Source organism: Rhinatrema bivittatum, chromosome 6 (assembly GCF_901001135.1).
Source record: "Rhinatrema bivittatum chromosome 6, aRhiBiv1.1, whole genome shotgun sequence".
Taxonomy (NCBI): Eukaryota; Metazoa; Chordata; class Amphibia; order Gymnophiona; family Rhinatrematidae; genus Rhinatrema; species Rhinatrema bivittatum.
Window position 1 is genome coordinate 85,278,888 of NC_042620.1, and position 21,910 is coordinate 85,300,797.

General features: G+C 39.3%; 1 protein-coding gene across 6 annotated transcripts in view; it reads right to left on the reverse strand.

The window, feature by feature from the left end:
• Window positions 1–16,726: 16,726 nt before the first annotated feature.
• Window positions 16,727–21,910, reverse strand: part of ACVR1 (activin A receptor type 1) — a 231,441-nt gene continuing 226,257 nt past the window's right edge. For 5 of the 6 annotated variants that reach the window (XM_029605532.1, XM_029605534.1, XM_029605533.1 and 2 more), the window contains 2 exons: window positions 21,303–21,433; window positions 16,727–19,076 (listed from right to left, as the gene is read on the reverse strand). In XM_029605532.1, the coding sequence (XP_029461392.1) occupies window positions 18,942–19,076; window positions 21,303–21,433 (266 nt within the window). In that variant the 3' untranslated portion in view covers window positions 16,727–18,941. Of the gene's footprint in view, window positions 19,077–21,302; window positions 21,434–21,910 lie in introns of those variants that run through there. The other variant, XR_003857345.1, reaches the window with a different exon arrangement.

Below are 21,910 nucleotides of genomic sequence, written 5' to 3' on the forward strand. Positions count from 1 at the left end.
AATCATGTCATCCAAACATTGAGACTCGGGAGCTCTTCCTGCCTCTGGGACTTGTGTTGAACAGGGAAAATTTCAGAGAATGCTACCCTGGAGGTTCTGGATTTCAGCTTTCTACCTAAGAGCCTAAATTTGGCTTCCAGAACCTCCCTTCCATATTTTCCTGTGTCGTTGGAACCCACATGTTTCACAACTATCTTCTAAAATTCTATGTAAGTGACTTGTGAGGTCTGCCACTTTTGCACCAGGCAAGCATGTTACCAGACAATTCTCATGTCCACCAGCCATCCAGCTCTCTACGTTTCTAATAATCAAATCACCAACTATGATGACCAACCTAACATACAGCCTCTCACGGGTGGGTAAAAAAATTATATATCTGACATTTGATGCAGAAGACTGGAAGGCCCCCCCCCCCCCCCCCTTGCTGCCTGTGTTTTAATTTTGTTGATTCTTAGTTAAGTTTAGGATGCTAAGGGACTAGGAAAGTGTAAAGAAGAATAATTTAAATTTATTAGTATATTCACTATTAATCTGGTATTGACCTACAACAGGATAATTAAACTCTTAATAAGGCCTGGGGAAAGCCTGTGTTTTAGATAAAAGGTTGACTGAATTTTTAATGTGAAAGGCACACAAACTCTAAGCTATTTCCTACATTTTGGCTTGTTTTTTATAACACACACACACACACTAAAGAATATAACCCAATAGTTTACCTCTTCCAAAACTTTATCGGCCGAATTTTAAATCAGCTGCACGCGCCACACACATTTTCAAAAGGGCCCGGCTACAGGTGTGTCAATACGCGCACAAGTGCCAGGCCCTGAGAAAGGGGCAGGCCGGGGGGGGGGGGGGGGGGGAGAGCGTATTCTAGGTGGGGAGGGGCAGGGCGGGACGGAGGCCAGCCAGGACAGCGGCCATTAGGCAGGGGTTAGGGAAATTCCCTCCCAGTCAGCTCCTTAATTGGAGCAGACTGGGAGGGAACTGGGGAAGGCCCGATTGTGTCGCCACACGGACTTTGCAAAAATTCACACACACACACACTCCCCCTTGCACATGCAGATTTTAGTTTGTGTGAGACTTACCTGCCAGAATAAATAGCAGCTCATCTAGCCACTTTGCAGCAAAATACACTGATCCAGCATGCAGCTGAAACTCATGATTGACTGCCACTGAAAATAACCCTTCTATGCCTGGTGAAAGCTGCCAATGCCCTGCAGCCATGGATTAAACTACTGGCTGCTGCACCTGATTGGTAACCCCAAAGCCAGTAGGGATGAAAAGGAAAGGGATGGTGACACAATGTCTCTGAGTAAATGTGAGATCAGAATCAAAGAAGGCTCTGCAGGCAGTAGGCAAGCCTAATTTAAGACAACAAGCAGAGCCCTGACTCCATCCACAATAACGCATACCCCTTTCCAAGTTCTTGCTGCAGCTAGTGACTTGCACTCCCCCAAGCTCTCTCCCTATACTATTTTGTCAATGCTGGGTACTCCTACCCAACCCCTCCCCCCCCCCATTGTGCCCCCCTCTCCTCACAAGTCCAGTTATCAGGTGGGTCCTTTAATTATGTAAAAAGGAAGGAAAACAGTTTACATTTGCTGTTTCTCTGACTTCCTGGCTCTTCCTTCTGTCATTGAGTCCAACTTCCAAGCACATGTACAAACTTTCTCCTGGTAGGCATATCCTATTCTACTTGTTAGCTGCTGCAAGGTTGGCAATATGCTTTAGCAAGAAACAGATTTATGCTAGAGCCAATAGGGCTATGCATTTGTTTCAAACGAGCTTTAAAAATGTGATAAATAAGGATAATGTGTTTTATTCAGGGAATAAAACAAACCTTATTCATAGAAACATTGAAATGATGGCAGAAAAGGACCAAATGATCCAGTCAGCCCTATAAGCTTATGCCAGTATCTGCTGCACTGTGCAGGGTAGCCCCATGCTTATCAATGTCCCAGACCATAAAAGTTAGGGCCCTCTGATGCTGTTTGAATCCAATTTCCCTTAACCCTTGCCATGGAAGCAGAGAGCAATGTTGGAGTTGCATCAAAAGTATCAGGCTTAGTGATTAAGGGTAGTAAAGGCCGCATCAGCTAGTTACCCCCATGCTTATTTGTTCTCCAAACCATAAAAGTCGGGGCTCTCGTTGGTTACTGTCTGAATCTAGTTCCCCTTTTCCCACTGCTATTGAAGCAGACAGCAATGATGGAGTTGTATTAACAGTATCAAGGCTTATTCGTTAAGGGTAGCAACTGCCACACCAGCAAGTTACCCCCCGTTACCCCCATGCATTCTTTTCTTTATTTCCGTCCTCTAGCCTTTAGGGATCCACATTGTTTATCCCATGCCCTTTTGAATTCCTTTACTGTTTTCATCTTTACCATCTCCTCTGGAAGGGCATTCCAACCATTCTCCAACCTCTCCATGAAGAAATACTTCCTGATCTTGGTTCTGAGTTGTGCTCCCTGGAGTTTCATTTCATGACCCCTAGTTCTATTGATTTCTTTCCAACAAAAAAGTTTGATGATTGTTCATCATTAAAACCTTTCAGGTAACAGAGTAGCCAAATGGTGCCCAGGCCGCTCACCTAATTGTTGGCGACAGTGGTCCCAGAGGGGTACCTATTGGCAATGTCCTAAGCTGCAGGGGCTTTGGAGTACTTGTCAAAGCTTGGTGGATAAAGTGTGGGGAGTTCAGCTTCCCTTACAAGCGGCGTTCTGGCTACTCAGCCTCCCCTATCCATATCTAGATGATGAAAAACAAAAAATGTTTCATCTTACTACTGCTGCCACATTGGTGATCGCCGCTCAGTGGAAATGTACAAACCCATCCACACTCACGCAGCTCTACGGCAAAGTAAGACAAATACATTACTTGGAGAAATTAACGGCCCACAGATGAGATACCATACGCAAATTTTATAGGATGTGGACACTGCTAATTCAGTACATAGCACAGATGGAATAGCGTAATTGATAGTATGAGAAAGTATTGAGAAATGTCAAGGGGAGGGGGAGAGGGGGGTAGGGGGGATTGCTAGTGAAGAGTGGGAAATGGCAATTCTACATATGGATATCTGTTCACCTGAGGAAATGATAATACACTGGAACTGTTATGTATTTTATACTTTGGAGGCAAAACAAAAAAGTTCTGTATTTGTCTATATGCTTTGTACTGCTGTTCTCATCTCTATTTAATCTACTGTTTGTAAGCTTTACAATATACTGGATAATAAAAAATTTTAAATTAAACAAAAAAAACTCATGTAACTGAAAGTCTGAAGGTCTGTATCATATCTCCCCTGCTGCTCCTCTCTTCCAGGATATATATATTCAGATCCTTCAGCCTCTCCTCATAAGTCTTCCAATGCTGACCCCTCACCATTTTGGTCATACTTATTTTGGAACACCTCTATCCTGTCTTTATCCTTTTTGAGATATAGGCACCAGTACTGAATGCAGTACGCCAGGTGAGGCCTCACCAAGGACCTGTAGAAGGGCATTATCTTTTTCTTACTGGTTTGCATTCGTTTGAAAGGAATGCTTTGGGACCAAAGCAGGGCCATGGCATATGTGCAAGCACAATGCCGGCACCTTGGTTGAGACCCGGACCAACACTGGGGCCTTGGCCAAGAAACAAGAGCCCTTGCCCTGGGAACAATCAATCACTTATCTGACCCATCAAGTATCAGATGGCCAGGCCAGATCCTGATGCCTGGGCCTCAGCCCAGGCCAGAGTAAAGGTCCAGGCCTGACACCATGGTTCGACCCAGAGGCCAGTTCCTGATGCTGGGGTCTCAATCTGGACCCATGCCTGATGTCGTGGCCCATGCCAGAGGCCAGGGCCCAGGCCCAAAGCTGCATTATTGCCATAGCAACATTTTTATGTATCTGCTAGAGAGATTACACCAGAGCTAATTAACTCTGATGCATCCCCCAGTGCACGGCATCAGGTTATGAAGAAAGAAGACAGAAGAGAACTGCTTCATCGGAGTTCCAAGGCCTGGGCTCTGGCCTGACCCTAGGCCGAGGCCAGGTGTTGGGACCCAGCCTCAAAGCCAGGTCTTGGCATGAGGCCTGATTCCAGGTCGAGGCCCCATTGTCAGGACTTGGCCTCTGGGGCAGGTCCTGGCATCAGGTCTGGGTTGAGGCCCCAGCATCGGGACCCGGTCTGCAGGCTGCAGTGTCAGGCCTGGGCTTGGGCCTGGGCTCCAGCTGAGGCTGAAGCCTTGGGTGGGCTGAGGCTGAAGCCAAAATCATGGTGACCTACAGTGACTTCAGCCTATGCAAGGCTGAGGCTTCTACCTAGTCTTAGGCCTCAGCATCAGGTCTGGACTCCGGCCTTGCATAGGCCAAGGTCACAGTGACTTACTGCAGTCTTGGTTTATATGCAAGGCAGAGGCTTTGGCCTGAGCCTAGTCCGGCAGCAGATCCCCCCTGGACTGGGTAAGTGGGGGCTGAGGGAATCCTGGCCCCAGCATTTTTCCTTGTGGGTGGGAGGTCCTGTTTCATTTGTTTTGTCCATTTTGGGGTTTGTATTTTTTTTTTTTTTAATGTTTGATTCATTTTTTTCACACCAATGAAACATTCCACGAACCAAAATTGGTAGGAAAAAACCTTCCAAAAATGAACCGAAAACAAAATCAAATTTTTTCCCCTGTACACCTCTAAGAGTCAACAGCTAAGGTACAGTGTTGTCTTGCTTGGGTCATGAACCTCCCTCCCTCCTACCCTCTATATGCCCCCTTCTGCCCTCCCTCACCCTCTTTCCCTCTCTTCCTCCCTCCTTACCACCATCATTTGTTCTCCCCCACCATCCATTTGAATCTCTAAATTACGCAGCTCCTCTTTGCTGTTACCCTTTCTAACGTCAATGTGTTATAGTTTTTAAAGTTTTTGTATTGATAGTATCATGACCACTCCAGCATAAGTGTTCTCCTTTAAGACATCTAGATGAATATAGCTACCTAAGTAACTCTTATACTCCTGTTCTCAAATACTGATATATCTCTTGTATTTTTTGTATTTTATTGTAGAGTTTTATTGTATAGTTCCTAGTTATCACAATTATATCCTCTGTATATTTGTTTTCCAAATTGTTATATTGTTCTTTGTAAGGGGCCTTGCCCATAAGTTATTTGTTGTATGTAAACCGATTCGATGTGCAAACGGCTATCGGTATATAAGAAACCTCAAATAAATAAATAAATAAATACGGTCATAAAATGTTTGTAACCAAGTCACACCAGGGATGAGGAACACATTAAAATGTCATTGACCTCTGTCTACCTGCTTTTAATCCACTTACACTTCTGTTTTGCTTGTGATATCAGATATTCTGTATCAAAATTAAGAACATATTGAAGTATTAAATGCAAAACAGTACACTATTTTCATTTTTATGTGCCATTAAAACCATTGGCTATAAGCTTGCCTTCTAAATTCAGATGTGAGTCATCCCAAACAAAACATGTTTACCAAGTCCATCGAGAGCTGCTTATCATAAAATAAGAAAAATATAAACAAGCTTTCACAGCTAAAGTGTCAGTGAGGTAGTAAACGACACTGTTTAGCCTTTCACTTCTCTGTTAAGCTTTTATCCAACAGTGTTAATACTTTCAGTACTAAAATAGAACTGAATGAAATCAGACAACACTATCTGGAACAAAATTAAAAAAACAAAATGTTCTTGTCGGGTTGTATACTGCAAACTACCTTTCAATAAATTTATTAAGACACAACAACAAGGCAGCTAAACCGTTTTTAAGCACCAGATCCTTGTGATTACCTTTATTACTGTCTTTAATTATTGTCTTTTATACTTTGGAATTTTCTCTTTTTAACACGAACTGGAAGTTTTTGAAAGGGCTCTACCCATCTAACCATGCAGCTAGAATGCAGGTTCCCTTGATAGAAAATTGACTTGCACAAAGTGGCTAAATATAGCCACGGAGTTTCACTAGGAAGCTATATTTAGCCACTGTAAACATAAGTCACTCTACAGTAGGGCAAGGCATTTCTGAGGGAATAATTTGGTTGGGGAGAAAAGCACTCATCTAATTTATTTCAAAATAGGCGCTTAGTTTTCCCTGCCTGTTCCCATCCATAAAACTACCAAGGTTCCAATGTTATTGTTATAAAGGTAACATAGGCAATTCAAGCAAACAATGTATCCGTATCAAAACCCAAAATAGGAATACAGTGAAGAATAGGGCACAAGTTGTTCAGACAAACGAAACAGAAAACTCATTCCACATAAGTACAAGTGTACTCAAACATTCGCTAACTGAAGTGCACATAAACACAAGTATTACAGCTATCACACAAAAAATGATACACTCTCAGAGATGGACAGAGAAATGATAAGAGAAATTAGGGAAGCTAACCAAATTGGTAGTGCAATAATAATGGGAGATTTCAATTACCATTTTTTTGTTAGCCTAAGAAGGTGTCAGCAAGCCTTGACGTTATGTGTCACTCTCAAGCAGACACTAACCGGTCTTATCTATCATTCACCTTCATCATAACTTTAATGCAAAAAGGTATTTTTTTCTTACTTTTTCTTTTTCAAAAATTAATTAAAAATGTCCTCCATTATTACGAAAAATGACTCTTTCGTGTATAAGTTGGTAAAGGAGCCCTACACAGGCCGGTGTTTCGCGGAGTAAGCTTCCTCAGGGGGCGTATAGAAACACTTCAAAGTAGAGCCATATATCTAAAATGAGATCAATAAAGAAAAGAAGTTGCATACTTGTAAAAAGGTGAAACAATTACTTATCTTATCTCATGACACCACAGCTACCGTTTTAGACGGGACCAGACGTCTCAACCATCTTGAAAGAAAGGAAATGGAGGAACCCGAACCGAGGCTCGCGTCTCTTTAAATACGTCATTTGGAATGACGTCAGCCATCAGCAATAAGTAAATATTAGAACATCTGTCAAAATATAATGAATTCCAAACAGTCCAAAATTCAACCTAGAAAAGAATATAAGTCTAATTCACTATTCAAACCAGAAGGATGAACAGTTTTAAGACGATAGATCCACCGCTGTTCAGACTGTAACAATATGCGTTCTCGATTGCCTCCACGCCAATGTACAGGGACATGATCGATCGCACAAAAACGCAAATCATCAAAAGAATGCCCCAGTTCAGTGCAATGAGAAACTAAAGGTTCCTTTACTCTGGCATTTCGAATATTGGAGCGGTGTTCTATCATTCTCGTCTTAAGCAGGCGTTTTGTTTTTCCAATATACATTAGAGAGCAAGGACATTGAATTAGGTATATGACCATGGTAGAATCACAAGTGGTATGATGTTTCAAAAATATATTATAGCCAGAAGGGACAGTCATTTGGCCTGAAATAGTCAAGGAGGAAGAACATACAGAACAAGAACTGCAGGGCTTATGTGAGCCTGGTGACATATCTAATGTGTATGATGTCATAGAAGTGTCCAATTTGACCAAAAAAATTTTTAAGTTCATGGCACGAGAAAATGTAATTCTTGGAGGCATATTAAAAATGACATTGGTTTGCAAAACATGCCAGTACTTAAGTATAGATTGGCAAATCTTAAATGCCACTGAGGAATACGGTAGAATGCAAGTATGACGTGAGGAATCTTCAGCTGGTCGTGGCAAAAAAAGCCATTCGCGATGCGAATATTTTGCACGTAAATAGGCCTTTCTAATACTTGAACGAGGGTATCCCCTAGCTGAAAAACGGTCACACAACATTTTTGATTGTACCTCGAAATCTTGTACAGTAGTACAAAGTCGTCTCAGACGAATAAACTGACTAACAGGTAGGTTACGTTTGAAATTTCTCGGATGTGCACTGGAAAAGTGTAAATAGGTGTTAGAACTAACTGGTTTCCGGAAAAGCGATGTAACAAATTTCCCATCAATAATGGTGATTCGTATGTCCAGGAATGTGATGGAATGAGTTTCAATGGTGGCAGTGCATTTCAGATGACAATTTAAAGCATTCAGCCAACATAAAAATGATGAAAAAACGTCTTCATTTCCCTTCCATAATACAAAGACGTCATCAATATACCTTTTCCACACCAGTAGTTGACACTTACATGGATGATCAAGAAGCCATTTCTCTTCAAAATAATGCACATACAGATTGTCCAAATCAGGGGCCATGGTGGCCCCCATGGCAGTACCACATGTTTGAAGAAAAAACTCTTGATTGAAAGCAAAAAAGTTCTTTTTCAGAACTATTTGCAATAACTGTACCAGAAAGTCAGTGGGAATTCGATGAGGTCTAGGTCGTTGATCAAAAAAAGTTTCAGCAATGTTAATTGCCTCATCTTGTGGGATCGAGGTATAGAGAGCCTCCACGTCTAAGGTCGCCATTTTAAGATCAGTAGTATCAATCTGTAATTGTTCCAAAAAAACTATCATATCGGAAGAGTCTCTGATATAGGAAGGCATGGATGGAATAAATGGCGCTAGAAAGTGATCGACGAATCGAGATAGCGGTTCCAAAACTGAGTCACAGCCCGACTCAATAGGACGTCCCGGAGGATGATTGGCATTTTTGTGTATTTTGGGCAATGTATAAAACACAGGAACACGAGGATATTTCTTTGTAAGAAAATTTGCTTCTTTCAAAGTTAGAAAACCAGATTTCAAACCCAACTGCACAACCAACGATATGTGTTTTTGTATATCAGAAGTAGGGTCAGCATCCAGACGTTGATAAAACCGTGTATCGTCTAGTTGGCGCATAATCTCACATTCATAATCATTCCTGTTTTGTACAACAATCATACCGCCTTTATCAGCTGGTTTTATGATAAGGTCTGATGCTGATTGTAGTTCCTGTAAAGCAGCTTTTTCTAAGCGTGATAAATTATGAAAGGCTGAATCAGTGAAATCAAGAGAAGCAATATCGTGTGATACTAGATCATAAAAAACTTTTAATGCTGGATCTTCTGGTCCAGGTGGAATCCACGTAGATGGATTAGATAACACAGAAACATCAGCAGTTGGTATATGAGTAGTAAAAAAAATCCTTAATTTTGAATTTATCGTCTAAGACCTTATCATCCATCCAAGTTCAAGTTTTGGAACAAGGATTATCCTTTGTACCCACTCACCGTGGAGATAAATTCTCTTTACAGGTAGCATTGTTCCGTTTTGTTAGGACCCTCAAGATAAAAAATTTTTTTACTACACAGAAACATCAGCAGTTGGTATACTACTCATATACCATATACAATCAGCATCAGACCTTATCATAAAACCAGCTGATAAAGGCGGTATGATTGTTGTACAAAACAGGAATGATTATGAATGTGAGATTATGCGCCAACTAGACGATACACGGTTTTATCAACGTCTGGATGCTGACCCTACTTCTGATATACAAAAACTCATATCGTTGGTTGTGCAGTTGGGTTTGAAATCTGGTTTTCTAACTTTGAAAGAAGCAAATTTTCTTACAAAGAAATATCCTCGTGTTCCTGTGTTTTATACATTGCCCAAAATACACAAAAATGCCAATCATCCTCCGGGACGTCCTATTGTGTCGGGCTGTGACTCAGTTTTGGAACCGCTATCTCGATTCGTCGATCACTTTCTAGCGCCATTTATTCCATCCATGCCTTCCTATATCAGAGACTCTTCCGATATGATAGTTTTTTTGGAACAATTACAGATTGATACTACTGATCTTAAAATGGCGACCTTAGACGTGGAGGCTCTCTATACCTCGATCCCACAAGATGAGGCAATTAACATTGCTGAAACTTTTTTTGATCAACGACCTAGACCTCATCGAATTCCCACTGACTTTCTGGTACAGTTATTGCAAATAGTTCTGAAAAAGAACTTTTTTGCTTTCAATCAAGAGTTTTTTCTTCAAACATGTGGTACTGCCATGGGGGCCACCATGGCCCCTGATTTGGACAATCTGTATGTGCATTATTTTGAAGAGAAATGGCTTCTTGATCATCCATGTAAGTGTCAACTACTGGTGTGGAAAAGGTATATTGATGACGTCTTTGTATTATGGAAGGGAAATGAAGACGTTTTTTCATCATTTTTATGTTGGCTGAATGCTTTAAATTGTCATCTGAAATGCACTGCCACCATTGAAACTCATTCCATCACATTCCTGGACATACGAATCACCATTATTGATGGGAAATTTGTTACATCGCTTTTCCGGAAACCAGTTAGTTCTAACACCTATTTACACTTTTCCAGTGCACATCCGAGAAATTTCAAACGTAACCTACCTGTTAGTCAGTTTATTCGTCTGAGACGACTTTGTACTACTGTACAAGATTTCGAGGTACAATCAAAAATGTTGTGTGACCGTTTTTCAGCTAGGGGATACCCTCGTTCAAGTATTAGAAAGGCCTATTTACGTGCAAAATATTCGCATCGCGAATGGCTTTTTTTGCCACGACCAGCTGAAGATTCCTCACGTCATACTTGCATTCTACCGTATTCCTCAGTGGCATTTAAGATTCGCCAATCTATACTTAAGTACTGGCATGTTTTGCAAACCAATGTCATTTTTAATATGCCTCCCCGAATTACATTTTCTCGCGCCATGAACTTAAAAATTTTTTTGGTCAAATTGGACACTTCTATGACATCATACACATTAGATATGTCACCAGGCTCACATAAGCCCTGCAGTTCTTGTTCTGTATGTTCTTCCTCCTTGACGATTTCAGGCCAAATGACTGTCCCTTCTGGCTATAATATATTTTTGAAACATCATACCACTTGTGATTCTACCATGGTCATATACCTAATTCAATGTCCTTGCTCTCTAATGTATATTGGAAAAACAAAACGCCTGCTTAAGACGAGAATGATAGAACATCGCTCCAATATTCGAAATGCCAGAGTAAAGGAACCTTTAGTTTCTCATTGCACTGAACTGGGGCATTCTTTTGATGATTTGCGTTTTTGTGCGATCGATCATGTCCCTGTACATTGGCGTGGAGGCAATCGAGAACGCATATTGTTACAGTCTGAACAGCGGTGGATCTATCGTCTTAAAACTGTTCATCCTTCTGGTTTGAATAGTGAATTAGACTTATATTCTTTTCTAGGTTGAATTTTGGACTGTTTGGAATTCATTATATTTTGACAGATGTTCTAATATTTACTTATTGCTGATGGCTGACGTCATTCCAAATGACGTATTTAAAGAGACGCGAGCCTCGGTTCGGGTTCCTCCATTTCCTTTCTTTCAAGATGGTTGAGACGTCTGGTCCCGTCTAAAACGGTAGCTGTGGTGTCATGAGATAAGATAAGTAATTGTTTCACCTTTTTACAAGTATGCAACTTCTTTTCTTTATTGATCTCATTTTAGATATATGGCTCTACTTTGAAGTGTTTCTATACGCCCCTGAGGAAGCTTACTCCGCGAAACACCGGCCTGTGTAGGGCTCCTTTACCAACTTATACACGAAAGAGTCATTTTTCGTAATAATGGAGGACATTTTTAATTAATTAATTTTTGAAAAAGAAAAAGTAAGAAAAAATACCTTTTTGCATTAAAGTTATGATGAAGGTGAATGATAGATAAGACCGGTTAGTGTCTGCTTGAGAGTGACACATAACGTCAAGGCTTGCTGACACCTTCTTAGGCTAACACTAAAATTGTTATTTGGGTTCCACATTTTTGGGTGATTTAGATTATATGTTGTGGTTAACCGCCGACTCCTTTGTGTGAGTAGTAGATTTCAATTACCCCAATATTGACTGGGTAAATGTAACATCAAGACATGCTAGAGAGATAAAGTTCCTGGATGGAATAAATGACAGTTTTATAGAGCAATTAGTTCAGGAACCGATGTGAGAGGGAACAATTTGAGATCTAATTCTCAGAGGAGCACAGGATTTGGTGAGAGAGGTAACTGGTGGGGCCGCTTGGTAATAGTGATCTTAATATGATCAAATTTGAATTAATGACTGGAAGGGGGACAGTAAGCAAATCCACAGCTCAAGTGCTAAACTTTCAAAAGGGAAACTGATAAAATGAGAAAAATAGAAAAAAAACTGAAAGGAGCAGCTATAAAGGTAAAAAGTGTGCAAGAGGCGTGGACATTGTTAAAAAAAACAAAAAACCATCCTAGAAGCACAGTCCAGATGTATTCCACACATTAAGAAAAGTGGAAGGAAGGCAAAATGATTACTGGCATGGATAAAAGGTCAGGTGAAAGGCTATTTTAGCCAAAAAAATCTTCATTCAAAAATTGGAAGAAGGATCCAACTACCACCCAGGAAATAGATCTAGGCGTCATAGTGGATAATATATTGAAATTGTCGGCTCAGTGTGCTGCAGCAGTCAAAAAATGCAAACAATGTTAGGAATTATTAGGAAGGGAATGGTGAATAAAATGGAAAACGTCATAATGCCTCTGTATCCCTTCATGGTGAGAATGCACCTTGAATATTGTGTACAATTCTGGTTGCCGCATCTCAAAAAAGATATAGATGTGATTGAGAAGGTACAGAGAAGGACAACCAAAATGATAAAGGGGATGAAACAGCTTCCCTATGAAGAAAGACTAAAGAGGTTAGGGCTGTTCAGCTTGGAGAAGAGACGGCTTAGGGGAGAAATGATAGAGGTGTTTAAAATCATGAGAGGTCTAGAATGGGTAAATGTGAATCAATTATTTACTCTCTTTCGGATAATAGAAGAACTAGGGGGGCACTCCATGAAGTTAGCATGTGGCACATTTAAGACTAATCGGAGAAAATTCTTTTTCTCTCAACGCACAATAAAGTTCTGGAATTTGTTGCCAGGGGATGTGGTTAGTGCAGTTAGCGTAGCTGGGTTTAAAAAAGGTTTGGATAAGTTCTTGGAGAAGTCCATTACCTGCTATTAATCGTTGATTTAGAAAATAGCCACTGCTATTACTAGCATGGGATATACTTAGTTTTTGGGTACTTGCCAGGTACTTGTAGCCTGGATTGGCTACTGTTGGAAAGAGGATGCTGGGCTCGATGGACCCTTGGTCTGACCCAGTATGGCAATTTCTTATGTTTATGGTAACTGAGGAACCTGGGACTCACCCCACTTATTGGCCATGCTTTTTCCAACTCAGTCTCACACAAGAGTGATCCTTTAAAGAGTAATTTTGTAAGATTAGACTTTGAAATTGTATCTGCTGACCAATTCCGCAGCCATAACTGATGCCTGGCCACTATCACCGAAGCCATCCCTCTGGCAAAAGTGCGGACCGGGTCGCAGCCCGCAACTGATAAAAAGGTGGCTGCCGGTTCCGTCACTGCTCTGAGTTCAAACCAGATTCATCGACTTTCTGAAAGAGAAGCAAACAAGTGTCAAGTCACCAAGGAGCAACAAGAAACTATCTGCAAATTTATTGCTATCGCCTCAAAGGCCTACTTAAGGATAGCCTCAATTCTCCTATCTTGCGCATCTTTCGATGCTGCTCCCCCTCTTACAGGGATAGACGTCCGCTTGGTGACAGCACACACCAGCGCATCCACTTTTGGAAAACGCAACTACTCTCTTACAGCTGGATCAAGGGGCTACAGTGCTTCCAAGGCTTGTCCCCCTTTAAAATTAGCTTCTGGGGTGTCCCACTCAAGATCAATCAATTCTTGAACAGTATCCATAGTGGGGAAGAAACATGTTGCTTTATGCAAAGAAATTAAAATGGGATTTTTCTTTGGCTCAGACATGGAATCAGCATCTGGCACCCCCACCATCTTCAATATCTGGGAGATCAGAGCCGGTAACTCATCTCTCTGAAAGAAACGCAACATTGTTCTATACGGCTCCAATCCCAGAGAAACTTCCCCATCCTCCAGGGAGTAAGGATAAGCTTCATCATCCGTGCCATCTGGGTCCCTATCAGAGTGACCTGCAGCATGTCTAGACGCACTCTGACGCTTACCCGTGGGAATCTGCAGCCTGCGATCATGATTTATTAGGATTGGTTGGGACCGTCGACTGTACCTGAAGAACTACAGCCCTTGAAAATATTCCACCCAAGAAAAGGCAGAAAGACCCATACCAAAACCAGGGGGTGTTGGTCCTGCTCCCAGTGAGCTACCATACACCACTGATGAATCAGTTAGGGGAGCCCCAAAACCATGCAAAACCTCCAGCAGCTCTCCCTCCTGTCCCATTACCTCATAATGCTGGGAAGGACCAGGCTTAGCAAAATCAGTTGGAGACAATTCTCCCTGAGCTGACACAAGTTAGAGGGAACACCAAGCTGTGATGCCTGAATATGTCAAGCAGCACAAAGGGTAAGGCGCTTAGGCTTCTTTGCTACCAGTGCCATGGATAAACACCCAGTATCAGTACATTCCCAAAAGCATCTGATAAATGTGCACCCAGCTGCGTGGCCGCTGGGACAGGGCACCCAAAAACAAGTTCTGTCCAAAATGTAGTGCCCCATATGTGGTTCAGGTAGGCGCCCACCTGGCATACACCCAGGCATGTAAGCGCGAACCGATGTCATACACTGATTCGCAGCAGCCTTGTGCACAGAAAAGCATGCGAACACAGTCGTGGCCTATCACACGGCTTCTGAGCATAGGCTGAGAGCGGGGCCTAGCCAAAAAGGCTGCCAAACTCCTCCAGAGACTGGAACAGATGTCAGATTGGTGCGCTGTGTTCAGAGACCAGAAGGGGAATAGTATCCCTAAAATTAACTCCCACTTTCTTTTTTTATATTTATACTCTTTACCAGAGTTAAGCCCAACCCGGCCAATTAATTCCTATCAGGAATCTGCGAGGAGCTCCTTAAAAGAAGACTGAAGGGGGACCCCTGCTGGTTGCAGGGTTAGTGCCATCCTGGGCATGCCCAGAAGGTGCCAGTCAAAGTTCTAGAAACTTTGACAAAAGTGTTCCGTGATTGGGCTCCATCCTGTGATGTCACCCATATGTGAGGACTAACATCCTGCTTGTCCTGTGAGAAAGGCCTTTACCACCACACACTGCTTCCTGCACCCACTAGCCTCTCAGCTGTTTGTCAAGTCCATGCTGGAAAACCAGCTACTGGACTGGCAGGCCAAATCAATTTCCTTCTTGTCTCCTCCTACAATTTTTTTTTTTTTAAGCAATCCCCAGTATGTCCACCATCTGCTGCAGATAGAGAATACTGGCGGGCTTGTCAGTGCAAGGGTATATATATATATATATATATATATATATATACACACACACACTGTGATGTCAGCTTTGCTCAGTCTTCATCTGCTGGTAGAGGTGCATAACCCACTGTATGGATTAACCTGTACGAATACTAAAAAAAAAAAAAAAAAGACTCTCTTGATGTCTTAGTGTCTATTAGGTCAATTTTGCAAAGAGTATTGCTGTGGAACAGAGGGCTGAGCTACCTGTCTAAAGTCTTATGATCTGATTAAGAAATGAATGATTAAGACATAACTGTCTGAAAAGATTTTAGGCCCACACCTGGGGTACTGGATCATAATGAAACTATAATTGTTCCCCTTTTTGTAGGAGATAAACATGTTTTTCTGTTGAAAGAGTGAAAAACATCACATGATGCTCCATCTAAGATGGAGGGCAAATAGACAGCCTGTCCTTGGATCTAAAATGGAGGATAAGATTAAAGATTGAGAAAAGAGGTGTACAATCAGTATATTTTTATATGAAGGAATACATTTCCTGCCTGATTGACTCTATGAAGTGATGAAGTGATTACTTTTTAGTAATGAATGTAGTTATCTTTTAGTCTTATTTTATTAATCCTGTTTTTGTAATTTTTATTCTAATTATGTTTTCTAATTATTCATATTTTATGTTTTATTTTTTAACTGGAATGTAAACCGTAATGATAGAAACTTGTTTCTGTACAACGGTATATAAAAACTGTACAAATCAATAAATAAGTGTCATGAGAATATGATGCAAGGAAATGGGTAATGTATTCATTGGCTATGTATGTGTGTAATGAAAAATGTAAAGTATTTAATGAGCTGCCTGTGTAAAATGTGAGGAGCAAACTGTTTTTTAGATTTCTGTTAGAGTTGTACTTGACACAAATAAACCACCTACAAGAGGAAGGTTTGGTTTTATGTCAGATTTTCTTGGTTAATGTCACTCTGCTAATTTAAGTGTTTGCTTCGAGACAAATTGGCACCTGGAGATCAGTTTCATTCTGAAACCAGGAATTTTTAAAGAATATAAGGGACTGGTTTAACAAATTCCTGCAGTTGAAATATCTTCAAATTTATACAGTTTTGAAAAAAATATTAGATAGAATAATTATGTATTTTGGTATTATGGAAAGTGTTGATCCAGGGACAAAGTAATTACCATATTTGAGGTATGAAAAGATTTTTTTCATCACTGTACTGCAGAATTGTCTACAGATACACAGTTGGGATTATGCATCTTTTTTTTCTGGATTACCATGTTCCAATAACTTAGAGCAATTATAATATGTTAAACATTATTGACCTCTTATTTTATTTAACCTAATTAACTATGGAACTACATAGAATGGAGACAAAGAACAGAAGTAGCTCTGGCAGAAAACTAGAAAGTCTGGGAGAATGACCATCTTTTTTATAATTCTACTGAAGGCAAAACCTCTGTGGAAAAGACCTGTTAAGTAGTGGGTCATTGTTCACAACTGGCTACATACAGTGATGTGATCTTCAGTATCACAATAGCAAAGCATTTTCATTTTTAGAATGGTAGTGTAGTCAATAAGATTCCAGGAATATTAAGTGAACAAGAGTCAGTGATTTTATTTTTTCTGCCAAATTTTTTAACACCAAGGCAAAGAATTTGGTCTAACATAGCACCATTCATAAAGGTAATTCTAAGCATTTTACTGAACAAAATATGCTGCAGCAGACATTTCTGTATAATACTATACAAAGGTAAAAGAAAAGAGATAAAAAGTAGCAATAAAATGGTTATGCACAGAGATTAATTATCCAAAGGTTTTAACAGAGTGATGGGTATCAATCTTGGGTCTCCTTGCTAGCTCTACATGCTAAGCAAAAAAAAAATAAATCAATTTTTAATATGCTTGGTATTCTATTCCTGTAAAACAGATCTGAGAAATTAGTTTTTCTAATCACTGAATCCAAAAAACTACAACACCCAATGAGCTCTACAGAAATCCAGCACTTGAGAACTAAGAAACAAGTATGGTTTCCAGGCTATCCACAATTAATATTTGAGATATATTTGCTCTACTAGCTAGGTTAATTTGTATAAATTTTCTGCTTACCCTAAAAGCCAGAGAAGTGGGCCTGTTCAAGGACTGAATTTAAGAATTACCCTATAGCAATAATAATTGTTGAGCTTAGCAAGGTTTTTAAAAAGGAAGCACTGTATCTTGAAAATGCAATCTCCTACCAACTTTTGAAGTACTCTTGTATGACATATGGTTTATTGTCATTGTCTCCTTTAGTACCTGGGTTAGAGACTACAAAATACCATGTTGCTGGTGCTTGGTTTATATGCCTTTGACTTTATGAACGTTATTTGCTTTCTAGGCTCTATTATTCACTGAGGCACTTTATAAGAAAGCTGCCATTAATCTGTATGCTTTATAAATATGGTCCTAGCGATAGAGTGCATTAGACTGCTATGGGCCAGGTTTTGCATCTACTATTCTAAAAGGGCAGTGCATTTGGAATATACCTGCCTCCTATGTGTCCTGCTGTAGATGTAAGCTTTTTGGCATGAAACGATACAAATGGTAACATGTATCTCCATATGCATTAAATCATATATAAAGGCCATACTCAGCAGGCTTTTTATATTGTGCTCCTTAGGTAAGTGACTAAAATGTCAGTTCATTCTTACTTGAGAAAAAACTTAAATCATCTTTACTTCATGGTGCAATTAAGCTAAAAACGTTGTTTTGACTTGAAAACATCCTATTTAATTTATACAAATAACTAAATACAAAAAGTAGATTAAAACAAAATAATTGTTTTCCTGGCACATTTCATTATGCAAATGAAATATAGTTCAGAAGAAAAATGCATTTTCTCCCCATAGATATTATAACCCAAATTCCTATTGAACTCTTCAAATAATTTCAAATCCTATTATCAGTAAGATATTTGAAGTAATGTGGTACATAAATAATCGCTACACATGATTACTATTTGAAGAGAAAATATGATACAGACCACACAATTCCCCAACATGAAGCACTTAAATGTGAACCTAATGAGTGATAATACAGGAAAACAATTTCTGATGATTATAATTTGTGTTACAAAATTGTGTACTAAGAAATCAAGAGGCCACAAAAAAATAAGCTTTAACTTTCTGCACTATTCAGTTTTTTGAAAACCGGTAAGTGCACTAGTAATAAATAAGTTTGCAAGTTTTGTATAAACAAGAGAATCCTAATGTTCAGCATTATTGTAAACATCAATACACATGTAAAATTCAGCTAAATCTGACACTACGTTTTTAGTTAACCAAATTGAATTTGCATTATTCAGATTAATAGACTACATGGCCAATCAATTTTGGCAACTGTCTTTAAAATTAACAACAACAGTGCAAGTAAGGAATGCAAAGAATTGCTAGTGCACTAAAGAAGAGAAGCACAGGCAATATTGCTGATCAAAATTTACCAGTTCCATGTACTGACCCCCCTAGGAGTGACCAATAGAGCTGTAAATGATATTCAAAGCAGTTGTTTAATGCCCAGAACTGCTCTTACAGTTTCTCTGTGTTCCTTCAGACCATGCCTTTGCAACATAACATCCAGCCTACGTCTCTGAAGCTGGCGTTTGTGAAATGCCCTTTACAGTCATTGAGCAATGTTCAGATTCAAGACTGTCGCCCAACAGGTGGCTGTAAGTTCTGCCTCGGTAAGAAATTGCTTGGGACCGATTTTACACCTTGTCAGGCAAGCATATTTTCCAGCTGCACAAAACTTTTTCAACTTGACAGCAACATGAGATTTTCAACAGTCAGCTTTCAATTTATCTAAGGAATTATCAATTTTGGTCAAAGTCTTTTTGATTCGCAGAGCAGTTAGTCTAGCAGATGGATTGTGATACCAGCACTCTTTCATCAGCTTGGCAAGAGATGTTAAGGTCTGAGGGAGAGAGAAAGTACAATGTAAGTACATAAATTATAACCTATCAAAGGATGCACAAAACTACGGCACAGCTTGTATTTTATACTGATGTTGAAAGTTTATTTCCTTCTGCTCTGATAAGATACAATACATTCACTTAAAAATCTGAGATACGAATTTTAAAAAATTTGCACTTTTTATAGAATGCAACTTAATGCCAACTTTTACCAACAGCTTAAGATTTAAACTATTCTGTCATATAATTAACTTACTGCTCACATTTCAGCAGTTCATGAATGTAACATTTTCTAATTGCTGCTCGTTATTCCCTATACTATAAACAATATGTACAGTTATTGTGGTCAATGTTTTATATTTTTCTCTTCATTTTTAAATTGTATGTAAAACAAATGGCAAAATAGTTCTGAAGGTGCTATTTATAAGGTTTCTTTAGTCCCTTATACAATTAGCCATCCTCCAACACATGCACGAATACTCTGTTCCCAGTCTTTAATAATTATCACAGCTCCTAGCTGCTTTGAAACAATCATACTGTTTAAACAGGATAAAATTATCTTCTTTTCTAATTTGATTGGTTTCCAATTTTCTTCCTTTATTTATAGTGCCACCAAGCCCAATTTGGAGAGAACTGATGCTACAGTCACAAAACAGGAGAAACGCTCCTTATAAAGCACAGGATACAGAAAATTACAAAATGTACATATTTCCATTTTGTGATTTTAACTGCTGCAGTGACATTAACAAAAGCTAACTAGCAATTATTATATGTATACTATACTGTGAAACCTAACATTTCTGTTGTCAATAAAAATCTGTTGTCAATGCTGTTGCCAGCTTTGGATATTTGTGTTTCACATGATCCTAGCCAACAGTCAAGCCTAATATCACTATACAGAATTAAAAAGGATTAAAACTTCCTTAAAAGGTTCGCTATTCCAGTTAATAGATCCTAGAATTAATAAGCCATAAAGAAATAAATCACAACATAATTGTGAGTGCTTGCACTTTGAAGAAAAAAATATTACTCCATAAACTGTTAAGACAGCAAACATGGTATTCCTAGTGCCTTTAACCACAGCTGTTACTGTAATTTAAAACCATGGATTTAAGGTTGCAAGCACCTGGCTATCATCATAATCATGCCACACTCTCCTAGTAATGACAGTGTCAATTATTACCATGCTAAGTAATGATAGTATTTCCCAAACTGGGGGATGGCACTCCATCCTGCGGGGCAGGAGATCCATGCAGGTGCACCAGTAACAATGAGCTCAGGCCTAGGGAAGATGGGGGGGGTGTGCAACTGCTATTCCTGGAGTGCTATGTACACACACAGATTCAACCTTTGAGAAGGCTTCCTTAGCAGCCTAAGCACCTGAATTATCCAGGTAACTGGCCTGGTGGAGGTAAGAACATGGGGGTTTATTGCTTTTGTTATATTCTGTTAAAATATACTCAATGTGGTACTATTGCATCTTATTTTTAATATGAGTGTTATGTACCCAATGGGTTTATAAATAATCATACGTTTTATAAGATTGTACATCACCTTGAACGATGATTAGGCAAGTAATTAAAATAAAATACATAAATGTCTTTTTGTATTTCTTTTGTAAAAAATAAAAAAAAAAATACATACATATACACCTCAAACAACCTTAACTATGTGCAGCAGTAGAGATGAATATTAGAAAATTGTGTGTAAATGTGGAAGAATGTTTGAAAATTGAACTATGCCCTTCCTTTATTAGACAAATAACATACATCACCCCTGTAAAAGCAGAGATATAAAAAGTTAAAACTACACTGGAGTAGCAAAATTCAAGAAATGCACTAATGGCAGGAAAGATTGTGCATAAATATTTCAACAATATTTTCATTTTAGTTGAAATGTTGCAGGCATACTCTTACTGTATACTTTCAATTTAAACCACCTATATTTTAATAGAGATCAATTTTTGCAGTTTATAGCTAGATGTAGTCAACAGCTATTAAAAATGGCAAGAGAAACAGTACTGTTTAGTACTTGTTCTCACTTATCAAGATTTATTGTGGATTGGCACTGAAAGAGTTAAGCATCCCTATGTTATTTTTCTTCTTGTATTGCAGTGTCTGACCTGACATATTCCAAAACTGTCAATACTAAAGCACTACTGTGTCCAAAGTTTATGAAAAAGAAATGCAGAAGAGAACAATTGAAATTTCACAAAATGAAACTCTTACTGGGTCTGAAAACCATCTGTTGGGAATGTTTGGCCTTTGCTGATCAATACAGACCACCTTTTTCATATCTTCAAAGCTGGGGTCATTTGGAACCATATCATAGAATGGAGGTTTGTAATCTTCTACAATGCCTAAAAAAAAAATATATAAAGCTCACAGTAAATTTCTACTCCACCTTTGGCACTTAGAAATTAAAATTAAGTAACTTAATACTATTGAAGCAAGCCTTTATTACAAATACCTCGAGCCATATTGGCAGTGCTAATTTTCTATTTAAAACCTTCTTGATCAGTTAAACTTGTGCTAATCGGTTCTTCTTTAAAGAGAAAGCTTCACATAATTGGGATTAATAAAGACATATGGACCCCAAGACAGCCATATTTTATGGCTCAACAGAAAATAACTATTTAATCGTTGCCAATCAAATGAAGAATGCGCAGACTAGAATGTGCAAGTTATCAAACAACTATTTACAGGCACAGAACAGTAGCCTTAAGATCAGAGGAGTACCTTAACTAAGCACTGGCAAAGGAGGAAGATATAGGTGAAGTAGGGAATCAGTGAGTTAAACTAAAGAGAGGAATGTGAGGTCCCCTATTTTCTGGGCT